Here is a 23,627-nt window from a genome sequence, read left to right on the forward strand (position 1 = left end):
CAGTTTAAGGCTCTCTCTTTTTTTTTTTTTTTTTTTTTTTCATATGTACATTTGCAAGTGAACATATTCTCAAGATAATTTTTTTTGTAGGTACTCCTTTTTATTCCACAAGAGTCACATTTGGACCAAAGTGATCAGGAACTTGTAGTTTATAGTACATTACATTCTGGAAGTATGAAAAAATGCAGTAATGTTGAACAGCAGAAACATTACCTTGGAAATAGGAACCTTGTGTGTAATTTTGGTGCAAAAGCACCTAGTGTTGCCTTTGTAATTGCGGTCCGAAGCACAATTACTGCCTGTTATACAGGTCTGGGGGAGAGGTAAAAAAATGAGACCACTGCAAAATAATCAGTTTCTCTGATTTAGCTATTTTTAGGAATATTTTTGAATAAAATTGTTTTATTCTATAAGCTACTGACAACATAAGTCCTAAAGATTTATTTTGAGCATTTCTTTGCAGAAAATGAAAAATGGTCAAAATACCATTTTTTTAACCCCCCGCCCCCCGAGCTGTATTACCCCTAAACAATGGGCCTTCAAAACTTCCTAGACAAGGTTTCAAGTTCATGTGGTTGAGTATGCACGGCCCATAGGACTATCTCCCCACATAGGCCACAGTTGGGGCCAAACTGCAAAGAAAACTAAAGGACTAACAAGTCATAACAGAAGAAGGAAAAAGGTGTCATTTTGCGATAAAATATTTTTGAATTAGAGAGCATGAGTCTGTGAGGAAATTTTTTTCACTGAAATAAAGCTTAAAACACAGTAAATCACATTTTATTTTTAGATTAATAGCAAATTTGACAAGGAAATAGCCATATTCAGTATTATTGAGGATAAAGTGGTAATATTACAACCACACAAACTGCTTCTTATGCTATGGTTAAGAGAACTTTTAAAGATGTCAAGTTACAGTTGCAAATAGTACAGCAAACAATGAAATGTCAGTGTTTTTTTTTAAGTTGCCAACAATATCATGTGTTTTTAATAATTGACTTAATACCAACTGATAGCAGGTCTGTAGCGTTGTGGAAATAATGGGACAGACTCAAAGTAACAATTTTGTTCATCTATGGCAGTGCCAGCGACACTAGCAGAACAATTAACATGTTCTTCCACTAGGTGGCAATTAACTTGCACATTCACTTTTTCTGACATTTTTGTTTTGCGATGTATCCTGATGTAAATTATGCGCCTAGTTGGAAAACAGCACTAGTCCACAGCTGCCCCTGGGATTAGTATAGCAATAACGTAGTACGTGTGCAATCCGGTGCTTTAGCACTATCTAGTGGCTTACTGTTAGCATCACACTTCTCTCGTGCAATTGAATCATGAGGTCACCGCGACAGCCTGCCCAAGATCGATAAATCAGTAGATAGATCCACACCAGCTCCAAAAAAAAACCTCACAGGCTGTAACTGAACCAAAACAGGAGCATATAGATCATGACAATTGGGACACCGTGGTGGCCATTTACCGTTCATCATGTGAGCCCTGTAATATTATAACCTCGCTCTGCTGCTTCTTAAGACAAACTGCTCCACTGTGCAAGGCGATGTGAACCCATTGTTACACTTCAGGGCGTGCCTATACAACCATTGAGATTTATGTTTTGTGGTTTAAAGAAGGAAGCCCGTTTATGTGGTCAGAGACATCAAATGACATGGTGCTGGATTTTTGACTGGAAAATGACAAGCAGATTTACTGGGCATTGCATAATCATTACAATAAATGAGCAACACTCACCCATCTAAAGACAACTGTTATTTACAGATGGAATACAGTTCTATTTAAAATTATGTGTAATTTGTTACCAAGCAATGACAGAGTGTATCAATGCAGACTTTATGACATCAGAAAATAATGGCTGCAGGTTTAACAACTCTTCAGAACACACAAAAAAAGCACCTTTCCAGTCAAATTCAACATCATGCTCAGCTGTTCCTTCGTAAGAAATAATGAAATCTACAGTTAAAATCTTTATTACAGTTTAAAGTCAAATGAAAATGTACAATTCTATAGTCACAGCATATAAACAAAACATCTGAAAAGTAAAAGTGCACTTGCAGAAGGAATGAAGAAGAGTTGTGGCCACACTGAAAAGAAAAAAGGCAGAAAGAAGTCATGACAGTAGGAGTGGAAAATGGGACGTTATGGGAATAATGTAAAATAAATTTTTTTTAAAAAAAATCATAATTTATGGGAATAGACTACATATCCGTCCATCCATTTTCTACAGTGCTTGTCCTCATAATGGTGGCAAGTGACCTGGAGCCTATCCGAACTGACTTTGGGCAAGAGGCGGGTACACCCTGGACTGGTTGCCACCCAATCGCAGGGCACTAAACGACAAACAACCATTTCCACTCAATTTACTGGAATTTCTCGTGTATAATGTGCACCCATGTATAACACGCACCCCGAAAGTTGACCTCCAAATTCTGGAAAACCCTTCTACCTATGTATAATGCATTTTTACAATGCAGGATTTTGCTTCTACCCATATGATCGAAACATGATTACCTGTATTTTGTTAGTTTTTTTTTTCCCCCAAAGAATTATTCTGAAGCGCTTTATTTGAACATGTAATACTTTTTTAAAAATGTATTTAATTTTGGATTTGTAAGCTGGGTACAATTCTTTAAAGAAAACGAAGGCCGGGGCGAAACATTTAATTTTATTTTAATGGGATTCAAATTAAATGGCCAAGCATTTCCGAAAAGCATTATCATTAAACATAACATAACCAAATTAATGATGGTTGTTGTTCACTCATATTTAAAAAATAAAACGTTCACAAATTCTGCCAGCGTATGTAAGCTTATGAGCAGAACTGTACGTACATGCAGTAATACGTACCTGTCATATTGGAATGAAAGTGTAGGCTTCACCTTTTTTTTTTAATAACCACTAGGTGGCGGTGGCATATTAGAATGCAAGTGTACACCTCCCATTACCTCTAGGTGGTGGTGGCATTTTGGAATGAAAGGGTACAGCTTTTTCATAACCACTAGAGGGCGGCATACATTTATGAAATGTGAAACTATTTTTCCACATGGCCATATACCTATGTATAATGCGCATTATTGACTTTTGACAAAAAATTTTTTGGGGGGGGGGGGCATTATATAGATATTACGGTAATTGTCACTCACATTGTTTTCTTGTAAAATTATGACTATTCTCACCACTGTTTTTCTTGCCAGTGTGATCCTAATACTCTTTCATACAGAACGAGACAAACGTATACAATGATTGAAAGCAGTTTCTTGATATACTGTGCATTTATAGTTATATTATCTCCCATTTGCGTGATTCCCCATCCTTTTGCTTCAAATGTGCTGGCTGGCTAACGTGAGATGATAAAAATGAGTATGTGTGAGCGCACAAACACTCGAGAGGCGACGACATTATACACGCCTTTATAAGTTTTAGGTCAGTCTGACCTCGAGTGGCGGGTTTTTGTTTTCTCACCCTTGCAGCCTCAGCAACCTCACAAAGCTTGCTCGCTGTGGTGCAGAAGATAAGGAAATTCCCCCTTGTGAGCTTGGAGCTGCTTTTGTGCTTGGGGAGGGAAAGCGAAAAAAAAAATACTCGCTCTTGTACGACCATTTTGAGGGCAGTGTGGGAAATGTGGCTTCCTGTGACGTCTGTATGTGCAAGAGGAGTGTGACTTGGGAGGTCCGTCAGTACAACTTAAAGTTGGGCCGACTGGAGCATTATCTCTACCTTTGTGCTTTGAGGCCAGGATTGGGCAACCTGAAGATCCAAAATGACACCAATCCTCTCAAAAATGTATTGAAACAAGGCCAATACTCCTCTGTAATAAAAGTGCAATTTGACACCAAATCTCAAGCTCTAAGTCATTTTTGCGACACTATTCAATCTCCTATTTAAATACAGTAATTCCATTGAAAATATCAACACATGCTCAAAAGGGGGCACACCTAGCAATGCGCCAATCAACGATTATAATTTATAAACAACAGATGTGCAAAATTTCGAGCTATGTGTTTAAACTAAAAACAGAATGAGAAGCACAGGAATAATAAAATAATAATAATCAAATAGGACAGTGCATACAGACAACCCTTGACTTGTTCATGTCTGGTAAGGACTATAGACCATTCCAGCGTGTCCTCACGCATAAATACGCCTTACCAGAGCCCAAGGCTCAGGAGTTGCAGTGGTCTCCTTGACCACTCATCCAGGTGCTCCGAGGTGTATGCACGACACCCCAAAACACCTGGTGCTGACACACACAGAAGAGAAGGAGACTTAAAACACATCCACTGGCTCGAACAGAAGGGTTTGATAAGGAGTCACTGACTTGTATAGGATGTCCTGTGGACTGAATGGAGAGGTGGGAAGAAATGCGGAACCCTAGCAACTACACTGCTGCTTGTTCTGTGCGGTGCTGCCTCGCGGCTGTCGCAGCTGCCTCAGCGAAGTGTCCCCGTACTGGATGCCGGAGCCCATCCTCTCTGGATCCAACTCGCCTGTGGAGGGGAAATGTGATCAGTGACAAGTGCATATAAAAAGATCCGCTCCGGAAGGGAAATCATTATTTCATCCCCTACTGAAGTTGTAAATTTGCTCCCTTACAAAGAAACTAACAGAATATCAGTCAAAGGAAATCAAGCGTAAGATAAGGCTTCCGTCTTGCCACCTGACACATAACCCAGACATGAAGACGGGAGATTGTTGTCACATGTACGAAACAGCCAGTACTTGCCAGGAATCAATGTTTCAATGTTTCAGTCAACTACTTGGCAGGCTCCCTGGCTGGTTTTCTTCTCTTCTTCTCTTCTTTTCATCAATTTTGGCGCGACATCCAGTTCTTGGTAATAATATCACTGCTGTGGCATATTTTCTTCACTTCATGACTGTCTTAACTGTGCACCATGGTATATTTAAAGGTGTGGTTTGTCGTAAAACAACAACACTTATTGTCAAACAAGTTGCCGGTAACACGTTACAGTTACTCAAACTATACTGATTTTTAAGGTAACGAGTTTTGTAACGGGTTACTGCTTAGAAAATATATATTCTTTTAATATCATCGTGCGTTTCTGTATTGAAAATAAAATGCACCTTAATGTTGAAGTGAAATTTTACTTCAACTTGGGCAATAGCAGACAATCGCCACTAGTTTGCAGTAGAGAGTAAAATGAGGCATGTCAATGAACAAGACATCATTCAGTGACTGGACTTCATAGGTTTAGACCGCGTCCCAGCGTTTGTTTCACAAACGAATAATAAAACACACTCTATTTAACTATTCCCAACTAAAAGGCACACAACGAAAAACTGTACATTATGAAACAAAGGCGAAATATTTACAAACAGAGCCATGAGGCATTCTGGGAAATCACGTTCTCCCATCTGGAGTGATGTCACAAATGCGGTAAGTCATGTTTTCAATACGTGGACAACTCACATGTACAAGCAGTCAATCAACAATAGATAAAGCGGAAAGGCCGGCATTTTCAAGCGTTCACTATTTTGGGTTTGTGTCAGCTAAAGATTAAAATATTGAGGTTCGTTGTACACTCTCTGCTGTCGACAGTGTTATACAGCTTCAAAAACATTACATCAATTTTGAAGAAACATTTTAAGTTGTGCGGCTACATTCAAGCTTACATAGAAAGTCCCACCTGTAGAATGAACAATAGGTAGACTATACGACATGCCCCTCTGAGATGTATGCCTAAGACAACCCAAAGCAAGTGTGAGCGCATTAGAACTGATATTCTGTCTATTTGCGTAATCAGTAAAAACATAACAATTTGAGATTTCTAATGTCTTTGTGAGAAAACTTTAATTCAGCAGGGGATCAAATAATTATTTCCCCCACTGTATACAACGGCTGAGTACCTGAGTCTATCTTGTTGAGGATGGTACGAGCGCACTTGAGGAAGCCCTCTTCCACATTCTCCCCTGTTAGAGCGCTGGTCTCCAAGAACATCAGCTCTGTGTAAACAGAGAAGGAAGCGCAATGAGGCAGTACGACAACAAGAAAGTGAAAAAGGGAAACAAGTGTTTGAGGTACCGTTCTCCTGAGCGAAGCGTGACGCCTCCAGGAAGGTGACCTCTCGTTCGGCCTCCAGGTCATTCTTGTTGCCACACAGGATGATGATGATGTTGGGGCTCGCTAGTGTGCGTGCGTCTGTCAGCCAGTTGGTTAGGGCGTTGTACGTCTCACGGCTGTAAGACAGGACATAGGGACACGTACAATGGATACAGAAACTCTACACACCCCTTTTGAAATGCCAGGCATTCCAAAACTTTTTCCACCATTAATGTGATCTTTAAGCTGTAAATTTAATAGATTTTTTTTTCTTTTCATCTTTGAGAGGGGAAGTATGTACAACCTCTTATAACTGGGGATGTGGCTCTGTTCAGAATTAACCTATCACATTCAAAACCATCTTAAAAGGGAGTCAGCAAACACCTGCCCCTATTTAAAGTGCCTCTGATTAACCTGAAATAAAGTTCAGATGTTTTAGTAGGCTTTTCATGACAATTTCATAATATTTTTTGTTGTTTTTTTTTTTTTTTTGCAAAGAGCGACTGCTATTTCGAACTACTATTTCGTAAATAATTCCCGCCACCTGGACTAAGGCCCCAGTTCCAGCTGAAGGATAACAGACCCAAAGCATGATGCCACCACCGCCACGTGTGTTCTTTTGGTGATGAGCAGTCTTGTGTTTGTGCGTTTCCTGGCATTGCGTTCTCTTTGAAATCTATGTATGCCAGTGAACCCTCGCCAACGTTGTGACCTGTCGCATTTCCTGTGTGGCGGCGTACACCGCTATTCAATTTGAATTGTAATCATTTTAATCGCACGTTACACCATTTTATGTTTTACACATCTTAAATATCATCCACGCAATATTTCCATGACTTTTCCAAACCTAAAAAAAAAGAAATTCCATAACTTTTCCAGGAACTGGAAAATACATTTTCAATTTCCATAACTTTTCCAGGTTTTGAATGACTGTGCGAACCTTGCAGTTAATCACGACTTTAACATGCAGACAACACTGAGTAAAGTGTAGACCAATGTTCCCTCTAAGATGCGCACCTGCGCAATCGCGCACTGTTAGCACATACTCCGCGCACAAGAAAATCTATGCTGTGCAAAAAAAAAAAAAAAATTCAACATAAACGTATTAAATAATGTCTGATTTTACGCCTGATATAATCTAATTAATTAGACCAATAATATTGTTTTCTGTACCAATTTGCAATGTAACTCAGTGAGCGACATGTGCCCAGCCAATGATACAATACGGTTCACTTACGCTACACAGCCAATCATAGCATTGACAATGCTTGCATATGTGCCCTGCCCATACGCGCCGTGCAGGTTAGCGAGCTAACAACGGCGGAGTTAAGAGACGCAAACGCTAACCCCTTATCACGGCGAAACGAACGGGCAGCGACACATCCACTCATCAAGCCAAAGTGAAAAAGAAATGCGGTTCTTTTAAGATGGAATGGCTGTCGGAGTAGGTGCAAATTGAAGAACAAGCGATGATATTTTTTCCTTTTCTAGTGAGAAAGGTGTACTCTGCAAAACATGCAGCAAAGCCAAAGTAGCAAGTGAGTTTTCGAAGGGAAAAATGTGGACTGAATGGAGGTTGGACTACCTCAAGCGTCCTATTCAGCAGAAATGTCATTTGAAAGCTGTTGGAATTGTAAGAAGACTCAAGATGGGACAGGGGATCGGTACATTATTGCGGGAGAGCGCAAAAGACAGAGAGAAAAAAAAACGAGCGGTCACACAAAGCAAAATCTGACCCCGAGCAAGTTAAAGTTCTCATTGACAATATTTTACTTGCTATCAAAACGAATGCATCAATGCTGTCAGTTCAACAAATCCACGATCACATGGTAAAGTATGTAAGTGTACCAGAAAGCTGGCGAAGTAAAAACTTTGCCTTTGAATTTGTGAACTCAATCAATGAAATAGTGCAGAATGAGATTATGTGCAGTGTTAAAAATGCTCCCTGGCATACCCTGATAGTAGATGAGAGCACAGACATATCAGTACACAAAATGCTAGTCCTATATATTAAATACAGGGAGGAAAATGATGTTAACCATAAAACTGTGTTTGGTGGCATCATCCAACTGACAGCTTGCACTGCTCAGGATATTGTGCAGGCAATAACTCAGTTTTACTCCAAACATGGACTGGACATGCAGAGAATGGTGATGCTGACCTCCGATGGTGCCTCAGTAATGCTAGGAAAACACAACGGAGTTGCGGCTTTCTGAAAGCGCCGAATACCACACCTAACTGAACAACATTGTGTGGCTCATAGAGAGGACTTGGGCATAGATGATGCCTGGAAAAATGTACCTTTGATGCGAGATGTGGAAACTTAGAACTGTGTATTCCACTTTCTTTCTCTCGGTCCACTGTGAAGAAGGGCAAAATGGAGGACCTAGCAAAGATTCTTGATGAACAAGATACACTGTCATTCAGGCCTCTGAACGAAGTGTGATGGCTGTCACGGCGCCAAGCTGTCAATGCTGTTCTGAGGAACTACACTGTGCTTCAAGAATTCTGCAAAAGAGAATTCACCGATAACAGAGATCCAGTGGCAAAGTACTGCTACAAAAAGCTGAGTGATTCAAAGTTCAAGGTTACTGTCACTGCTCTGGGAGATGTTTTGGGTGAGCTGGCACAACTCTGCCTCACTTTACAAAGACGCAACCTGACTGTGATGGAAGGACACTGCTTTGCAAGAGCAAAGATTGAGAAGGATGTACAGTGGAGTGACCGTGTCAAAGAGGCAACGGGGACCTCATCAGCTGATTGTCTAAATACTGGTGAGATTACTCTTTTCATTACTAAGCTCTGTGATCAAGTACATAATGAAGCAAAAACCTAAACAGGGGTCAATCAGCACATTCTCAGATATGGTTGCTGCAGCACTTAGATGTGAGGAGCTAAAGGAGATCTCACAGCTTGTGGATATTTGTGCTACATTTCAAGCGTCCAGTGCAGATTGTGAAAGAGGATTTAGTTTAATGAACCATATCAAAACAACATCCAGAAATCGTCTTGAAGTGGCACATTTGGACCAGCTGATGCGCATAAAGTCAAAGCAAGAAGCAGAGGAAGTCATCGACCTGGACAAAGTGTACAAGCATTGAAGAAGCGAGAAGGACAGACATGAACAATAAGGTAAAATTTCAGATTTGTGCATATTCTAGTGACATTTATTAAATTAAATTTTTTAAAAAAATAATATTTGAACATATTGTTAAATATGAGGGATGGGAGTGACGACGCTGAAGCCCTCCCCCACAGTTTCAAAAAAATCCTAGAGCAAACCGTGATTGGTATTAGAAATGCTTATAAAAAACTGAGTAATTAGATATTTTACATACAGAGTTACAGGAATTTACACTGTATCACAAGCTACAGCACATGTCATTGTGCAAAATGTGAATGTTTTAATGTGAACAAAATTATATGTCTGAAAGGTGTATATGTGTCATTTCTTCCAGAACATGACCCTCACCCAGGCCAAAGCAGGACTCCTGTGGTTAAAGCATTTTCATTTCAAGTGGGCCAAATCAATTATATTAAAAGTTAACCAATGAAAATTGCTGCTGTAATTTGGTTCTTTAAATAAGCGATGCAATTTGCTATGATCCAAGGTTTTGAACAGGTGTCATACTGGTGTGTGGCCACAGCGGGCACATCTGATGTTGCTCACAGTGGTCCTCAGTGCGCTCAAGGAGCTTGTGTGTCAGCCCAGACGCATGAAAAATTAGAGGGAACATTGGTGTAGACATATTTGAAATTAGTTAATTAATTGCCCAGTTAAAAGAAACACCCATCTTACCAAAAATAGACGTTTAAAATGGGGTCATGACAAACGCAAGCATGTTACCATGTTGCGTGAATATATACTAGTGACAATAAATCCAGGAAGCCGCTCCAAAAATAATTAAGTTTCTGACGACATCTTTATCTTTGTTTTGATTTCAATAACAACGCTTATGCAGCAAACTAAATGGGCAGAAATTAACTGTGTTCTGGTTGCTGACGTATTAAAATCCATGATGTCTCTATTCAAGACTACCACCAAACTACTACAAAACATTTTTCTATACAAACATTAAACAGATAAAATTTTACACGACAGGCAAACTGGCAGGAACACGACGAACATGAGCTGATGTTTAAAGAGGCAGTACTTTTTTTACTGCAAGAATGTGTTGTATGCCACCACTAATGAAAACACAGTATTCTGGTTAATACTGCTTTTGTAGACTAAGAATTAAACAGAATAATTCATCACTCTCCATCAATTTCAGGGGTCTGCCATTTTGGGCACTATCACCCTCTGCTGGCAATCAAAGCTAACGTCACAACTACCCCTCCGATGGTTGCGTACATCACGTGACCAAATCCAGAAAACAGGTTGCTGGTATGATAGTTTAACATTTTAACAAGTTCGGGTTCAAACTATCAGTGAAAAACATTAAGTACAGCGGTAGCTAAGCATGGGTTCTTGTATTGTGTGGTGACATATTCTTATGCCACTGAGCAATGAACTAGCTCATTGCGCACCATTCATAACGTCAAAACCTTGTATGTCGGTAAGGTAAACTGAGGAACTCCCTTGATTACACAATAGATATATATTTTTAAATCAATAATCCATTCGTTATTAACATCCCTGAATGCAATACAATACGTACATCGGGAAAATGGCTTACGATCGTAAGGGAATAGCTGATCTGATTTGTTAACAAGTGGATGGATGTATTCACATCCCATGCTACTTTTTCCCTGTGAGAAGACACTTTACAACAGTAGGGAGAGTTCAAGAGCTACAAATGAGACATGAATGAGACTTGAGTAGCAGGAATTCATTCATTTTCCTTCCCGCTCATCCTCACCAGGGTCAGGGTCGTGCTGGAGCCTATCCCAGCTATCTTCGAGCGAGAGGCGGGGTACACCCTGAACTGGTCGCCAGCCAATCGCAGGGCACATCTAAACAAACAACCATTCGCACTCACATTCACACCTACGGGATATTTAGAGTCGTCAATTAGCCTAACGTGCATGTTTTTGGAATGTGGGAAGAAACCTGAGTACCCGGAGAAAACCCACACAGGCACGGGGAGAACCCGTAAACTCCACACAGGTGAGGCCGGATTTGAACCCGGGACCTCAGCACTGGGGGGCAGATGTGCTAACCAGTTGATCACTGTGCCACGAGTAGCAGGGATTCATGATTTAAAAAAAGGACTCATATGGGAATTATAATCTGCTTCCTCCTAAGGGATATAAATTTACCAAAATATAACATGTATTGCCCAAACATTAAAGGTTCCATATTTTGGCTATTTAGACCTCCATAGAGTGACTCTATAACATGGACTTAATATAAAAGTGTCGATTTCATTCAGAAAAACCGTTGGTTTTGTCATATGAGTGTCCAGAAAAGTCCCCTATGACAGCAAGTTCTGTTTGACCCAGTTTTGTATCCGCTTTGTCCATATTTGGCGAAGACTGGTCCCTTTCCTCTCGGTGGCGGAGAGGTAGGCGGAGATCTTCGCTAGTGATGTAGATAAGAGCGAGCAATTCGAATGACCTGATTTCCAGCTTCTCGATAGAAAAACGCCGTACTCAGGAATGCGTGGACGATTTTAATGCATATTCACGTTTACTGAGGCACCATAGAGACAATATAACATCCCAAATACTCGAAAAAGTTGGTGAGCTAAAATATGGCACCTTTAACATATACTGTATGTTAAAAACAACACAGACAATTTTGTAAAATAAAACTTGCTATGGGAACGTGCCAAAACTCGAAACAAAAAACACATCAAAAAGCACTTTGCTGAGAAATTGTGTGTTAGAGCTCGATGTTCACCAAACGCTTCAATATATTTTACTCTGACAATCCAATAAAAATGGACACAAATATTTTACCTGGTAATATCATAGACAAGAAGTGCTCCGGCTGCTCCGCGATAGTAGCTGCGCGTCACAGAGCTGTGAAGCCATACAGTATTTAATTAACCAACTTTTACATTAATAGTCAAATATTCAACATAAACGTGCTGTCAAAATGTGTATTCCAAAATTGAAAGTGTGAGAAATTACCGGAAGCGCTCCTGGCCGGCAGTGTCCCAGATCTGCAGTTTGACTGTCTTCCCTGCGACATTGACCACTCTGGAACCAAACTCTACACCAATGGTGTGGTTGGAGTCCTGTTTGACTGCATAGTTACAGTAGTATTCATTAAACACAATGCTTATCATTGTGGTTGTTCATCATATGACACATGCATCCTCATTTTTGGTTATGAACTCAATGAATAACTTTTATGATGACAATATGCATTAAACATTTACATTTGCTCTCAATGAACTGATGGAGGAGACAGGATTTCCCCGTCCCGGCGCTGCCAATCACCAAGAACTTAAAGAGGAAGTCTGAAAGCAGAAGAGAGGAGAGAATGCTAAGCAAATGTAAGGAGAGAACCAGAACCGGCTGCACTTGGCGCTCGTAACCTCTGAGACAATCCTTTTAATCTCATCCAACTCCTACTCTCACAGCTCCTGGCAGGCCCCAAATTACCCTCCTAATCACAGAGTGCACACAACACGTTTTGTGTGCGCTGGCAGTACTGTAAGACGAAGGCGAACGATGCATGTTTGGCATTGGCTGTTAAACATGGCTTTGGGTGACTGCGCCACAGCCATGACCAGCTGTTTGTACAAATGTTGTTGTTGCGGAGGAGGTCAACCCGGATCGCTCTGATGATACCAGGTTGTGAGAATGCATGCATGCTGATGACATTCAAGAAGCTTTTTGTATGCTGTGATGCCCAAACAGACCAAAATATTCAGTAATAACACGTCTCTAAAGCATAATTAACCTGAAAGTTGAACTATCATGTCGTTAGCATATTGTTTTGGGCTGCAACGATTCATCAAATACAGTAACTAAAGTAATATGATTACAAAAAAAGGTTGAAACAAACACATAAGCACATTCATACACAAGCTGCTGATGGCCACAACTCCTGCTGAGTCACTCAACACGCAGACTGGCTAACAGGTTAGTTAGTTAACATCCAGCCAATGCTACACTCTCATTCACTAACGCTGACGTCAATCACCAGGCCAGGCATCGCCTTTAAAGTCATACACACTCAAAGTCACAGATACAACAGTAGAACGAGGAGGTGCTGATCCCTAGTGCACATTATTGTGTTTACACATCATCAACAGTGGCAGGTATTATTTATATTATACAGCAAGTAAGTCTCCCTATCGTCATCACTTAGAGCTAATTTTATGTTTGTAGTTTTCCGACAAGCAGCATGGTGCAATTGTGGTGAGCACGTCTGCCTCACAGTTCTGAGGTGTGAGGTTCAAATTCCTGCCTTCCTGTGGGGAGTTTGCTTGAGTGGGTTTCGACGGGTTCTCCAGGTTTCTCGCATTTTCCAGAAACATGCATGTTAGGTAGGGTTGGGCATCGAGAATTGATTGAAACAGAGACTAACATGCCGGTTCTCCCGGAATCGTTCAACTTAACAAATTTCGGTTCCCAGTTTCGAATCCTACTGTCCGCCAACCACGAAGAAGTGGCCAAAACCAACAAAGAACACGCACAAAGATGTGCTTGTGTCAAACGGCAGTGGCGAACAAAAGTGTTAATTGTGCTAAAATAAATGACCAGTCTCCTCAGTGCAACACTTGGATTAAGATTATATTGCGCAAAGGAGGCTTTCACGTGGAGTCTATGCGCTCCCTCGCGCTCCGAGCGTCATCCTACACTGCGTGGAACTTCAGTCAAGTCAGTTGGGTGAGTGAAAATAAGTCTATGCTAACATTGAGACAGCTAACAAGTTAAACGGTGGGTTGCACTCTTGCACTGATGCTTTAGCGTTTATTTTAGTCTGTAAACCAACGTAAGAGCTGATGACAGACACAAAAATAAAATATAAATTATAACGTGTGTAACACACACACACACACACACTACTTTACCATACTGGAAAGAAAGTAGAAACAGTCACATTACAACCTTAACATTGAGCTACAACTTCACCAAAGGTCAAACTAACAACTTTACATCACAATGAATTGGGACAAAATTTACAAAAACGTCTCACAGTATCAAAAACACTAACCTTGTGTCTCATCGGTGTGTAGGTAAAGTTATCAACATTTTACAGGGCATTTGGTTCCATCCATTACTTTCTTGGTTCTCCTTTTAAAATGTGTTTTTACCTGTGTCAAGTGAAGTTATTTTTAGTCCCAAAATGCTGAGTTCTGGTGCGTACCCTTCAAAATAAAAGGTTACATGCTTAAAACAGGAAGTCAAGTTAAATCTTGCCAATATAAATTATAATTACTTCAAAAGTGGCTACAGTGCAACATTTTTATAATGGTTGACTGTGGAACAGAGTATTTAAAGTTTAGATTATTTTCTAGGGAAAAACATCTGTGTGGGTGTTTGCATTGTGGTAAAAGAATAACCCAAAATAACCATGATCCCAAATCTGTAAATGTTTAAACCTTTCTCACAGGAGAAGATTCTTGCTAGAGTCCGAATTAGAAACCAGTGTCACATGCCAACTGAATCCATCCATTTTCTATCGCGGTTGTCCTCATTAGGTTCACGGGTGATTGGAGCCTATCCCAGCTGACCGTACACCCTGGACTGGTCCCAGGACAATCACAGGGCACATAAAGAGAAACAACCATTCATATTGACACCTATGACAATTTAGTATTCAATAAAAGAAATATGCTTGTTTTTGGAATATCGACGAAATGTATTATCCCACACAAGCGTGGGGAGTACAATCAAACTCCACACTACTGAGATGCAACCCCAGATCTCCTGAATGTGAAGCAAACATGCTTAGTCACTAATCACTGTGTTGTCTGCCAAGCCATTGCACAAGGTCAACAGTGGTTATGCAAAAGGACGAGCCAGTCTACTGGAGCATAACAATTTCACTCAAGCCACCTTGCTTGTCAAGCACACAACTAAGGCACAGGTGGCGTTTTGTCGAGGTTAAATTAGCAGCAGCAAAGGCACCAACGCGCATTCACACTTTTTTTTTCCTTCCGCCGCCAGACGCCATGACAGCACAGCTGACAAAATCAAAGGCTCCATTTTTAAAAGCTTGCCTCTGCTTTTTAACTTCTTCCCAGATGACCCGTAGTCTCTTATACAGTGTGACAACAGCAACATGCCATTGCTGATGTCTTGACAGAAACCCACCAGGATGTTGTGGTTGTTACATCACAATATTAAAAGAAGACATGAAGGGCAGTGCGAAATAGGAAATAGGTTGACTAATATGACTTGAATTAATGCATGAAAAACACTAAATAAAATCAATGCTGTCTATTATTGTGACCATATTTTAACTAGATATATGAATAATGCATACTGACCTTCACAATCTAATGTGTGCCTTTACAAAGATAATTGAACCCAGGACCTCAGAACTAGATAATTGTGGTTTGTGATTGAAATTGTGGTTTGTGATTGAAACTGTCTGAGAAGTATTTAAGTTATATTATATTCTAATAATTCATTCTAATAAATAGTTAATTTATAATCAGTATAATAAATGAAATAAGTTTAATTAAAATTGCATCAAAGTCAAGTCTAAATTTAACAATCATTTGGGGAAAAACTAATTTAAAACTGTCAGAGGCATGACTTTATTCTATTGCGATTTATTACTAGAGAATTATTAGGATTCTAGAAAGAGTACCACAGATGCATTATTTGCCTTGAGGGTGTTGAGGAATACGTACGGAGAAGGTTAGAAGGAGCTACATTGTGTCAAGGGTTGGGTATCGAGAACCGATTGGAACCAGGACTAACATTCCGGTTCTCCCGGAATCGTTGGAATTAAAACATTTGGTTCCCAGTTTCAATGCCTACAGTCAGCCGACCCAGAAGAAGAAAGTGGCGAAAACCAAAGAAGAAGAAGAATGCGCACAAAGATGTGCTTGTGCCCAACGGCAGGGGCAAACACAAGTATTTCTTAACTTTGTTAAAATAAATGACCAGTTGCCTCAGTGGAACACTTGGAATAAGATTATATTGTGGAAAGGAGGCTTTTGCGATGTGTAGAAGTCTGACGTGCTCCCTCCCGCTCCGAGCCTCAGCCGACACCGCGCGAAACTTCAGTGAAGTCAATTGGGTGAGTGGAACAATAACAAGCTATGCCAACATTGAGTGACCTAACAAGGTAAACCGTAAATACTTTCAAGCTTAACATGGAGCTAAAACCTCAAAGCTCAAACTAGCAACTTCAGTGAATTGGGACAAAATACACAAAAACATTGTCTCACAGTATCAAAGAGGAAGGGGCTCAGGGATGATCCCTGATGCAGTCCCACCTCTACTTTAAATGTCAGAGGACAAAGATGTTAAAATGTTTCTTGATAACTCTATAACCCCTTTACAAACCACATCTGCCATTTCGAAGTGATTATATAGCAGATATACTGTACAATAGTTAAATCGATAAATATGATTCAGAATGCACCTTCTGCTTTTTGCATCTAGCGCCTTCTGGTCTTCGGCTCTATCCGGCGCTGTGACGTAACAATAGCCAAGCAGCCTGTTCATTTGGCGTTGTGTGGTATTGTTCCATGCTGTTGTTCCCGTCCTTGTATATTTGTTGTCATATGATTCCGTGATTTCACGATGATTTATTGTGTGGCATTTGGTTGTACAAATGGTTCAGGCAGTGGCAAGAGTTTCTTTGGCTTTCCAAGTGAGAAAGGAATACGTGACCCGTGGATAGGGAAAGTCAATCGACAGGGGAAGAAACATAGTCAGCTGTGCGTGCCTAGCAAGCATTCCAAACGCTGTGCTGATCACTTCAAACTGGCGTGTTTTGAGAAAGACTTAACAGAAAGCACTGGATACACAAGTGTAGTTAGGCAGATGCTGAAACCAGCTGCGGTCCCAATTATTTTTCCTACGGCCATCAGGACCTCAACCGCCAGCAAGAGTACTAAATCTTGCAGCCGACACGGTGCAGCGGCAAAGCGCCGGAGACAAGAAGTGAGGATTTCCTTGAATAGACATGCCTATTATGGTTATTATGCACTAGGGGGGAAAAAAATACCCACGCAGTACTTTTCAGTAGTCGTCTGTACTTTTGCCTATATGACGAGCCAACAGGCATGGCAAAGACAAAGACTTGCTGTTCAGCGTGTTATAAAGCTACTCGACCGAGGGGCACACAATACATAGGAATACTGCATACCATGTAAAAGCTTGTGCCGTGTCACTGAAACATGAATATATAATGTGTATAGTTGAATGTTTAAAATATGTAAACAGTATTTATACTTTACATATTTGAGACAAAGATTACAACAGTACTCGTATTTACTTAAATCTTTAATTATAAAACCTTATACAGTAATGAACATTCATCAACATTGCCTTCTGAGAGAGGCGAAGAGGCTTGCGTTGGTGGCGGAGGAGATGCTCTCACTTGACTCGTAGAGGCTTTAGGTTCACTCGGAGACTCTTCTGCTGGAGGCACTGATGATGTAGCTGGGGTTTTACCTTGGAGAAAAACATGGTGATGTGTAGTTTTTGTCTTTGTTTTTTCTTTTGCTTCAAAATTCCCCTGTACAAGGACATAACACCGTCTCTTATCACGCGTAGTTACCACACGTTTCACTTCCTTATTGAAGTAGTTTTGCAGCTACCGTATGCGAGACAGTCAACAGCGTGGACAAGACTGGCGAGGCACAACATGGGAAGATGCTGGGTGAGGCTGCGATGATGCGCAGCCAATCAGCTCCCGGATAAATCCACTTGTGCTCTCATTGGTCGATGTCGCGCCGGGAACCAATCACGCGCCTTGTATGAGTGCCCGTGGCATGTACTGTACAGTACAGGCATGTACAAAGCCTCCGAGTCAACTCATCTCTTTGTTTGGCATGCAGGGAAACCTCTCTTGTGCATCAACATGAAACAACGCATCTGTCCGCAATATGGCTGCTGATATGGCTGTATTTTTTCATTTTTTGATGAATTATTATTATTATTTTTTAATATGAATATGAATATTTTGGAATAATGAATATTTCAATAATAATAATGAATATTTTGGAAATATTATTTTGGAATATTTTGGAAAAACCTGTGAAGCACTGAAGCCACAAAACGTGAAGCGAAGTGGTGAGGGAACACTATTTTATTTGATTCTTTTTGTTGCCTGTTCGGCTGTTAGGTCAAGCAGAATGGAAGATCTGTACCCCTTTTATGCCGGAACAGTTTTACTGTGTCAAATTGGAGTTTAAGCTTTCGCTGAGGTTTCTTAGTATTATAATTGAAGTTTATTGAGAATCAGAGTCGATCAGTCGAACAGAACAAAGTTTCTAGAGGGGAGAGAGAAACAAAGACAAAAGACAAAGCACTAATTGTAAACAGGATGAGAGAAGTCAGTCATTACATTATCTACAACGATGAAACATTAAATATGAGTGAGTGTTGCTGTAGTGCTACACCCTGTGAGGGAATGACAGGACAAGGATAGGAGAAGAACCATTGCAGGCCGTGAACACGGCTGTACAACTGAAGTGTGGTGGGATTAACTATGTAAATTATAAAAGTCTCCAGGATGAGAGTATAAATGAGGGGATACGCAAGCGAATAGTTGGGACGCAGTTGCAGTTGGGACGTTGTGTTAAACATAAATAAAAACAGAATACAATGATTTGCCTATAGTTAATTGAATACACTACAAAGACAATATAGTCAATGTTCAAACTGATAAACGTTATTGTTTTTAGCAAATAATCATTAACTTAGAATTTTATGGTTGCAACACGTTCCAAAAAAGCTGGGACATGTGGCAAAAAAGATTAAGAAAGTTGAGGCATGCTCATCAAACACCTGTTTGGAACATCCCACAGGTGAACAGGCTAATTGGGAACAGGTGGGTGCCATGATTGGGTATAAAAGGAGCTTCCCTGAATTGCTCAGTCATTCACAAGCAAAGATGGATCGAGGTTCACCTCTTTGTGAACAAGTGCGTGAGAAAATAGTCGATCAGTTTAAGGACATTGTTCCTCAACCTACAATTGCAAGGAATTTAGGGATTTCATCATCTACGGTCCATAATATCATCAAAAAGTTCAGAGAATCTGGAGAAATCACTGCATGTAAGCGGCAAGTTCCGAAAACCAACATTGAATGCCCGTGACCTTCGATCCCTCAGGCAGCACTGAATAAAAAAACGACACCAATCTGTAAAGGATATCACCACATGGGCTCAGGAACACTTCAGGAAACCAATGTCAGTAAATACAGTTCGGCGCTACATCCGTAAGTGCAACTTGAAACTCTACTATGCAAGCAAAAGCCATTTATCAACAACATTTCAAATTGTTTTTGGAAATTGTGGACGTCGTGTCCTCCGGGCCAAAGAGGAAAAGAACCATCAGGACTGTTATGGACGCAAAGTTCAAAAGCCAGCATCTGTGATGGTATGGGGCTGTGTTAGTGCCAAAGGCATGGGTAACTTTCACATCTGTGAAGGCACCATTAATGCTTTGATGCCACTGATCTAATTTTAGCATCCATGCTACCACTCTGTGTAGAAATTACCTAAGAATGCCAGGTGCTTGGGTTCGTTTGATGTCAGGTGGATACCATGCCGGTGCACCTAAATAAAAGCATATATCCGAATAACAAAACCCAACTACATAGCCTATTTAGTTATAATGAGACCCAGAGATGATGTAACTTTTAAGCAAAACCACGGCCGTATTTAACACATGCCCCAAAATACATAACAAATATGTTCACTAAAATTAATAATAACAAAAAGTTGCCCTGTATAAAAGAAAGTGTCCGAGGTTCGTTTGGCTGGTTGTAAACCCCAGTTGGTGTGAATTCAAACTTATGAATTAAACCCAAAATAAAACCTCTAAGTCAACCTGCCCTTAGTTGTCATTATAATACCATTCAATACACCGTATATAAAACAACTACGTATGCAGACGTCACACAAGTCTCACACACTTTCACCCCACCCACAGTACTCACGCTCCAGAGCTCATGAAGTGAAATTGAAGAAACTGGTTGTAGAAACTGAGGGTGTTATATAATTCCGTTTCAGAGCTTGCGCACGTTGAGAAAAAATCCTTTCCGACGCTTGAGAGCGCTGCAATCTCGCCGCTTCACTCCTCCCAAGCAAAGCTTTCTCGTCCCTTAGCCGCACCTCGTGGCTGTGCTACAGCTTAGCATTAGCCTTGTGACTTCGCTAACGGCGACGTATTTTGCCAGGGAAAGGTCCTTCGACCGGGCTTCTGGAGTTACTTCTGTTTTAGAGGCTATGTTTGTTCAAGTTTTGTTTCATCGTGGCTTTTCACATATGCAGTTTTAATAAGAACTTCCCACAGAAGTACAAACAATGATCGCACTACTCGTCACTTTAAACCGCATACACTCCTTGAAGTCTCAGCGCCCTTTGCACAATGGTCATTGCACCGGATTATTGCAATATTAGTCGTTCGAACTGCTCTAAGTGCTAGAGGACTCTGCATCTTTTTGCACAATTGTTTTTTGTCAATGTCTTTATGTCCCCAAAGTGTTCTGTAAATTGACTGTTTGTTGTACTAGAGCGGCTCCAACTACCGGAGACAAATTCCTTGTGTGTTTTGGACATACTTGGCAAATAAAGAGGATTCTGATTCTGATTCTGACAAATATGACTCTGCCTGTTAGATTTTAAGCACCATTTGTTCCAAATTTTCTCATCCTTTGTTGGTCATGTTCTTATGTTTCGCCATCTTTCACTCAACTCTCTCTCTCTCTCGTCTGTGCGCAGCCAGTGATTTCAGTAATTACTAGACTTTACACCGATCTGATCGGCTTGATCGGTATCGGCCGATAATTGGCCTTTTATGTTGATCGGCGTTAAATTCGCCGATCCGATCAATTACATCATCGATCAGTTCCGCAAAAGACATTTACTCCGTGTCGCCATCGTGTACAGTATATTTCACGTAGTACTGTAAATATCTGACCGCCAATAAAGTTTTTTGTTTTTTTTTAACGGCAGTGTGGGACAGACAACACGTCTGAGTCAGACAACACATAATGCCTGGATCAGACTACAAGACAAATTTGGTCTTTTACAATTGCACAATGCCAATTAGGCCTGTATGGAAGAGTGGCCAGTCAAAAGCCACTCCTTAGTAAAAAGCAGATGGCAGCCCGTCTGAAGTTTTTCCAAAAGGCACCTGAAGGAGTCTCAGACATTGAAAAAGAAAATTCTCTGGTCTGATGAGACAAAGATTGAACTCTTTGGCGTGAATGCCAGGCATCATGTTTGGAGGAAACCAGGCACTGCTCATCATCTGACCAATACCATCCCTACGTTGGTGGCAGCGTAATGCTGTGGGGATGTTTTTCAGTTGTAGGAACTGGGAAACTAGTCAGGATTGAGGGAAAGATGAATGCAGCAATGTACAGAGACATCCTGGATGAAAACCTCCTCCAGAGTGCTCAGGACCTCAGACTGGGGTGAAGGTTTACCTTCCAACAGGACAACGACCCTAAGCACACATTCAAGACAACAAAGGAGTGGCTCCAGGACAACTTTGAATGTACTTGAGGGGCCCAGCCACAGCCCAGACTTGAATCCGTTCAAACATCTCTGGAGACATATGAAACTGGTGGTGCACTGACGCTCCCCCATCCAACCTGATGGAGCTTGAGAGATGCTCCAAAGAGAAATGGGTGAAAGATAGGTGTGCCAAGCCTGTGGCATCATATTTAAAAAGACTTGAGGCTGTAATTACTGCCAAAGGTGCATCAACAAAGTAATGAGCAAAGGCTGTGAATACTTATGTAGATGTCATGTCTTCATTTTTTATTTTTAATAAATTAGCAAATATTAAAAAATAAAACTTTTTTCACATTGTCATTATGGCGTGTTGTGTGTAGAATTTTGAGAGAATACTGTAAATAAATGTATTCCATTTTGGGATGAGGCTGTAACATAAAATGTTGAAAAAGTGAAACGCTGGGCCCATTGTATTTATGGAACGATAACCCACCCTACTGTTCTTCTGATTGGCTAAGACCAAGACAGGGCTGTACTTTTGGCGGATAATGATTCGCTGAAGCACTTCAGCAACACACACACACACACACACACACATATATATATTTAGTTGTTCCTGTTAAAAGATATTTGGTTACTTTAATTCATGGATACTGACAAACACACCCTGTTTAAATGTATGAAGTAGCCACAAGTTGAGGGGGGGGGGGGGGAAATCCAGAATGACGAAAAACTATGCATCAATAATAGTGATAAGTGTTAATATCAAATCGTGAGGTGCCTTAGATGGCACACCCCTTATGTCAATTCATTTCAATGCGATAAGATGATTTGAACGAAGTCAAGGCACTGATTTGAACGAAGTCAAGGCACCTGCGTATATAAGCCATTGGCGTGCAGGTAGGGGGGAAAAAACACAGCTGTCCAACTTCCTGATGCGGCAGGCCGTGTTACCACTAAGGTTAGCTCCATGTGATATTCAAATAAACTTGAGTGAATAAATCATAGGTGGGGGGTTTCATATTACAATTACTTGAGCGAGCTCAGTGTCTGTCCACTCGTCATTCATGTCCAGACATATCACCGCACCTCAAGTTTGACCAACTTTCACCTGCCAAATGTAGCGCCACCCGTGCTACGGAAGCGGGGTGTGTACCGTAAGACGCAGGTGGAAGGACACCACCACCAACCCACAACAAAACTGCGTCATTAAATAAAAACTGAGCGCCATTTGGACATGATTAATTACCACTGTAGAGAGTTAGTGAACCTGTGAGCTAGCTCGTTAGCCGCGTAGCTTAGGTGAACACGTCAACATTCGCGTCTTAAGCAGGGAATTAAAAGCGAACATACCGTATGTCTCGGACATGTTGGGGCCCCTCGCCGTATTAGAGGAGTATCTTGGACTGTTTTCACGGTTGACTCGGAAAGTCGGGCGTTTTATTTAATTTTTTAATCTGATGCAGTCTGATTCCGTCTGAGCTGCTTTCACTTCGGCCACAGCCAACTGAGCCAAGCCAGACACGGAAGCTACGTGATGACGTCACGCGTCGCCCAAAGTGTTCTGGTGGAAGTCGAAGTACTGTACTGAGACACAGTATGTGTTCAGAATTTACGACTAAAAGTCTTCATGTGTGTGCGGGAGAGCAGACTTCTCCCAAGTCATGACGCCAAGAATTTGTGACGTGGAACAGAATATACTGGGGTTCAATTCCCGGCCCCGCCTGTGTGGAGTTTGCATGTTCTCCCCGTGCCTGCGTGGGTTTTCTCCGGGCACTCCGGTTTCCTCCCACATCCCCAAAACATGCATGTTAGGTTAATTGACAACTCTAAATTGCCCGTAGGTGTGAATGTGTGAATGGTTGTTTGTTTGTATGTGCCCTGCGATTGGCTGGCAACCAGTTCAGGGTGTACCCCGCCTCCTGTCCGATGATAGCTGGGATAGGCTCCAGCACGCCCGCGACCCTAGTGAGGAGAAGCAGCTCAGAAAATGGA

General features: G+C 41.0%; 1 protein-coding gene across 2 annotated transcripts; it reads right to left on the bottom strand.

Moving 5' to 3' along the window:
- Positions 1 to 2: 2 nt before the first annotated feature.
- rab4b (RAB4B, member RAS oncogene family) lies at positions 3 to 23,149 on the bottom strand. Of its 2 annotated transcripts, XR_009768968.1 has the most exons (8): positions 22,986 to 23,149; positions 12,403 to 12,483; positions 12,152 to 12,266; positions 11,978 to 12,040; positions 6,056 to 6,210; positions 5,881 to 5,976; positions 4,334 to 4,502; positions 3 to 4,255 (listed from the first exon to the last, which is right to left on the bottom strand). XR_009768968.1 is itself a non-coding variant. In XM_061682758.1 (7 exons), exons 1-7 carry the CDS (start codon positions 22,999 to 23,001, stop codon positions 4,387 to 4,389), a joined length of 642 nt encoding a protein of 213 aa, XP_061538742.1. In that variant the 5' UTR covers positions 23,002 to 23,149; the 3' UTR covers positions 3 to 4,386. The 2 variants fall into 2 exon arrangements, 1 of the variants encoding a protein (XP_061538742.1); XM_061682758.1 differs by having other exon boundaries at positions 3 to 4,502.
- Positions 23,150 to 23,627: the final 478 nt, after the last annotated feature.

The sequence above is a fragment of the Phycodurus eques genome, chromosome 7 (assembly GCF_024500275.1).
Source record: "Phycodurus eques isolate BA_2022a chromosome 7, UOR_Pequ_1.1, whole genome shotgun sequence".
Lineage (NCBI taxonomy): Eukaryota > Metazoa > Chordata > Actinopteri > Syngnathiformes > Syngnathidae > Phycodurus > Phycodurus eques.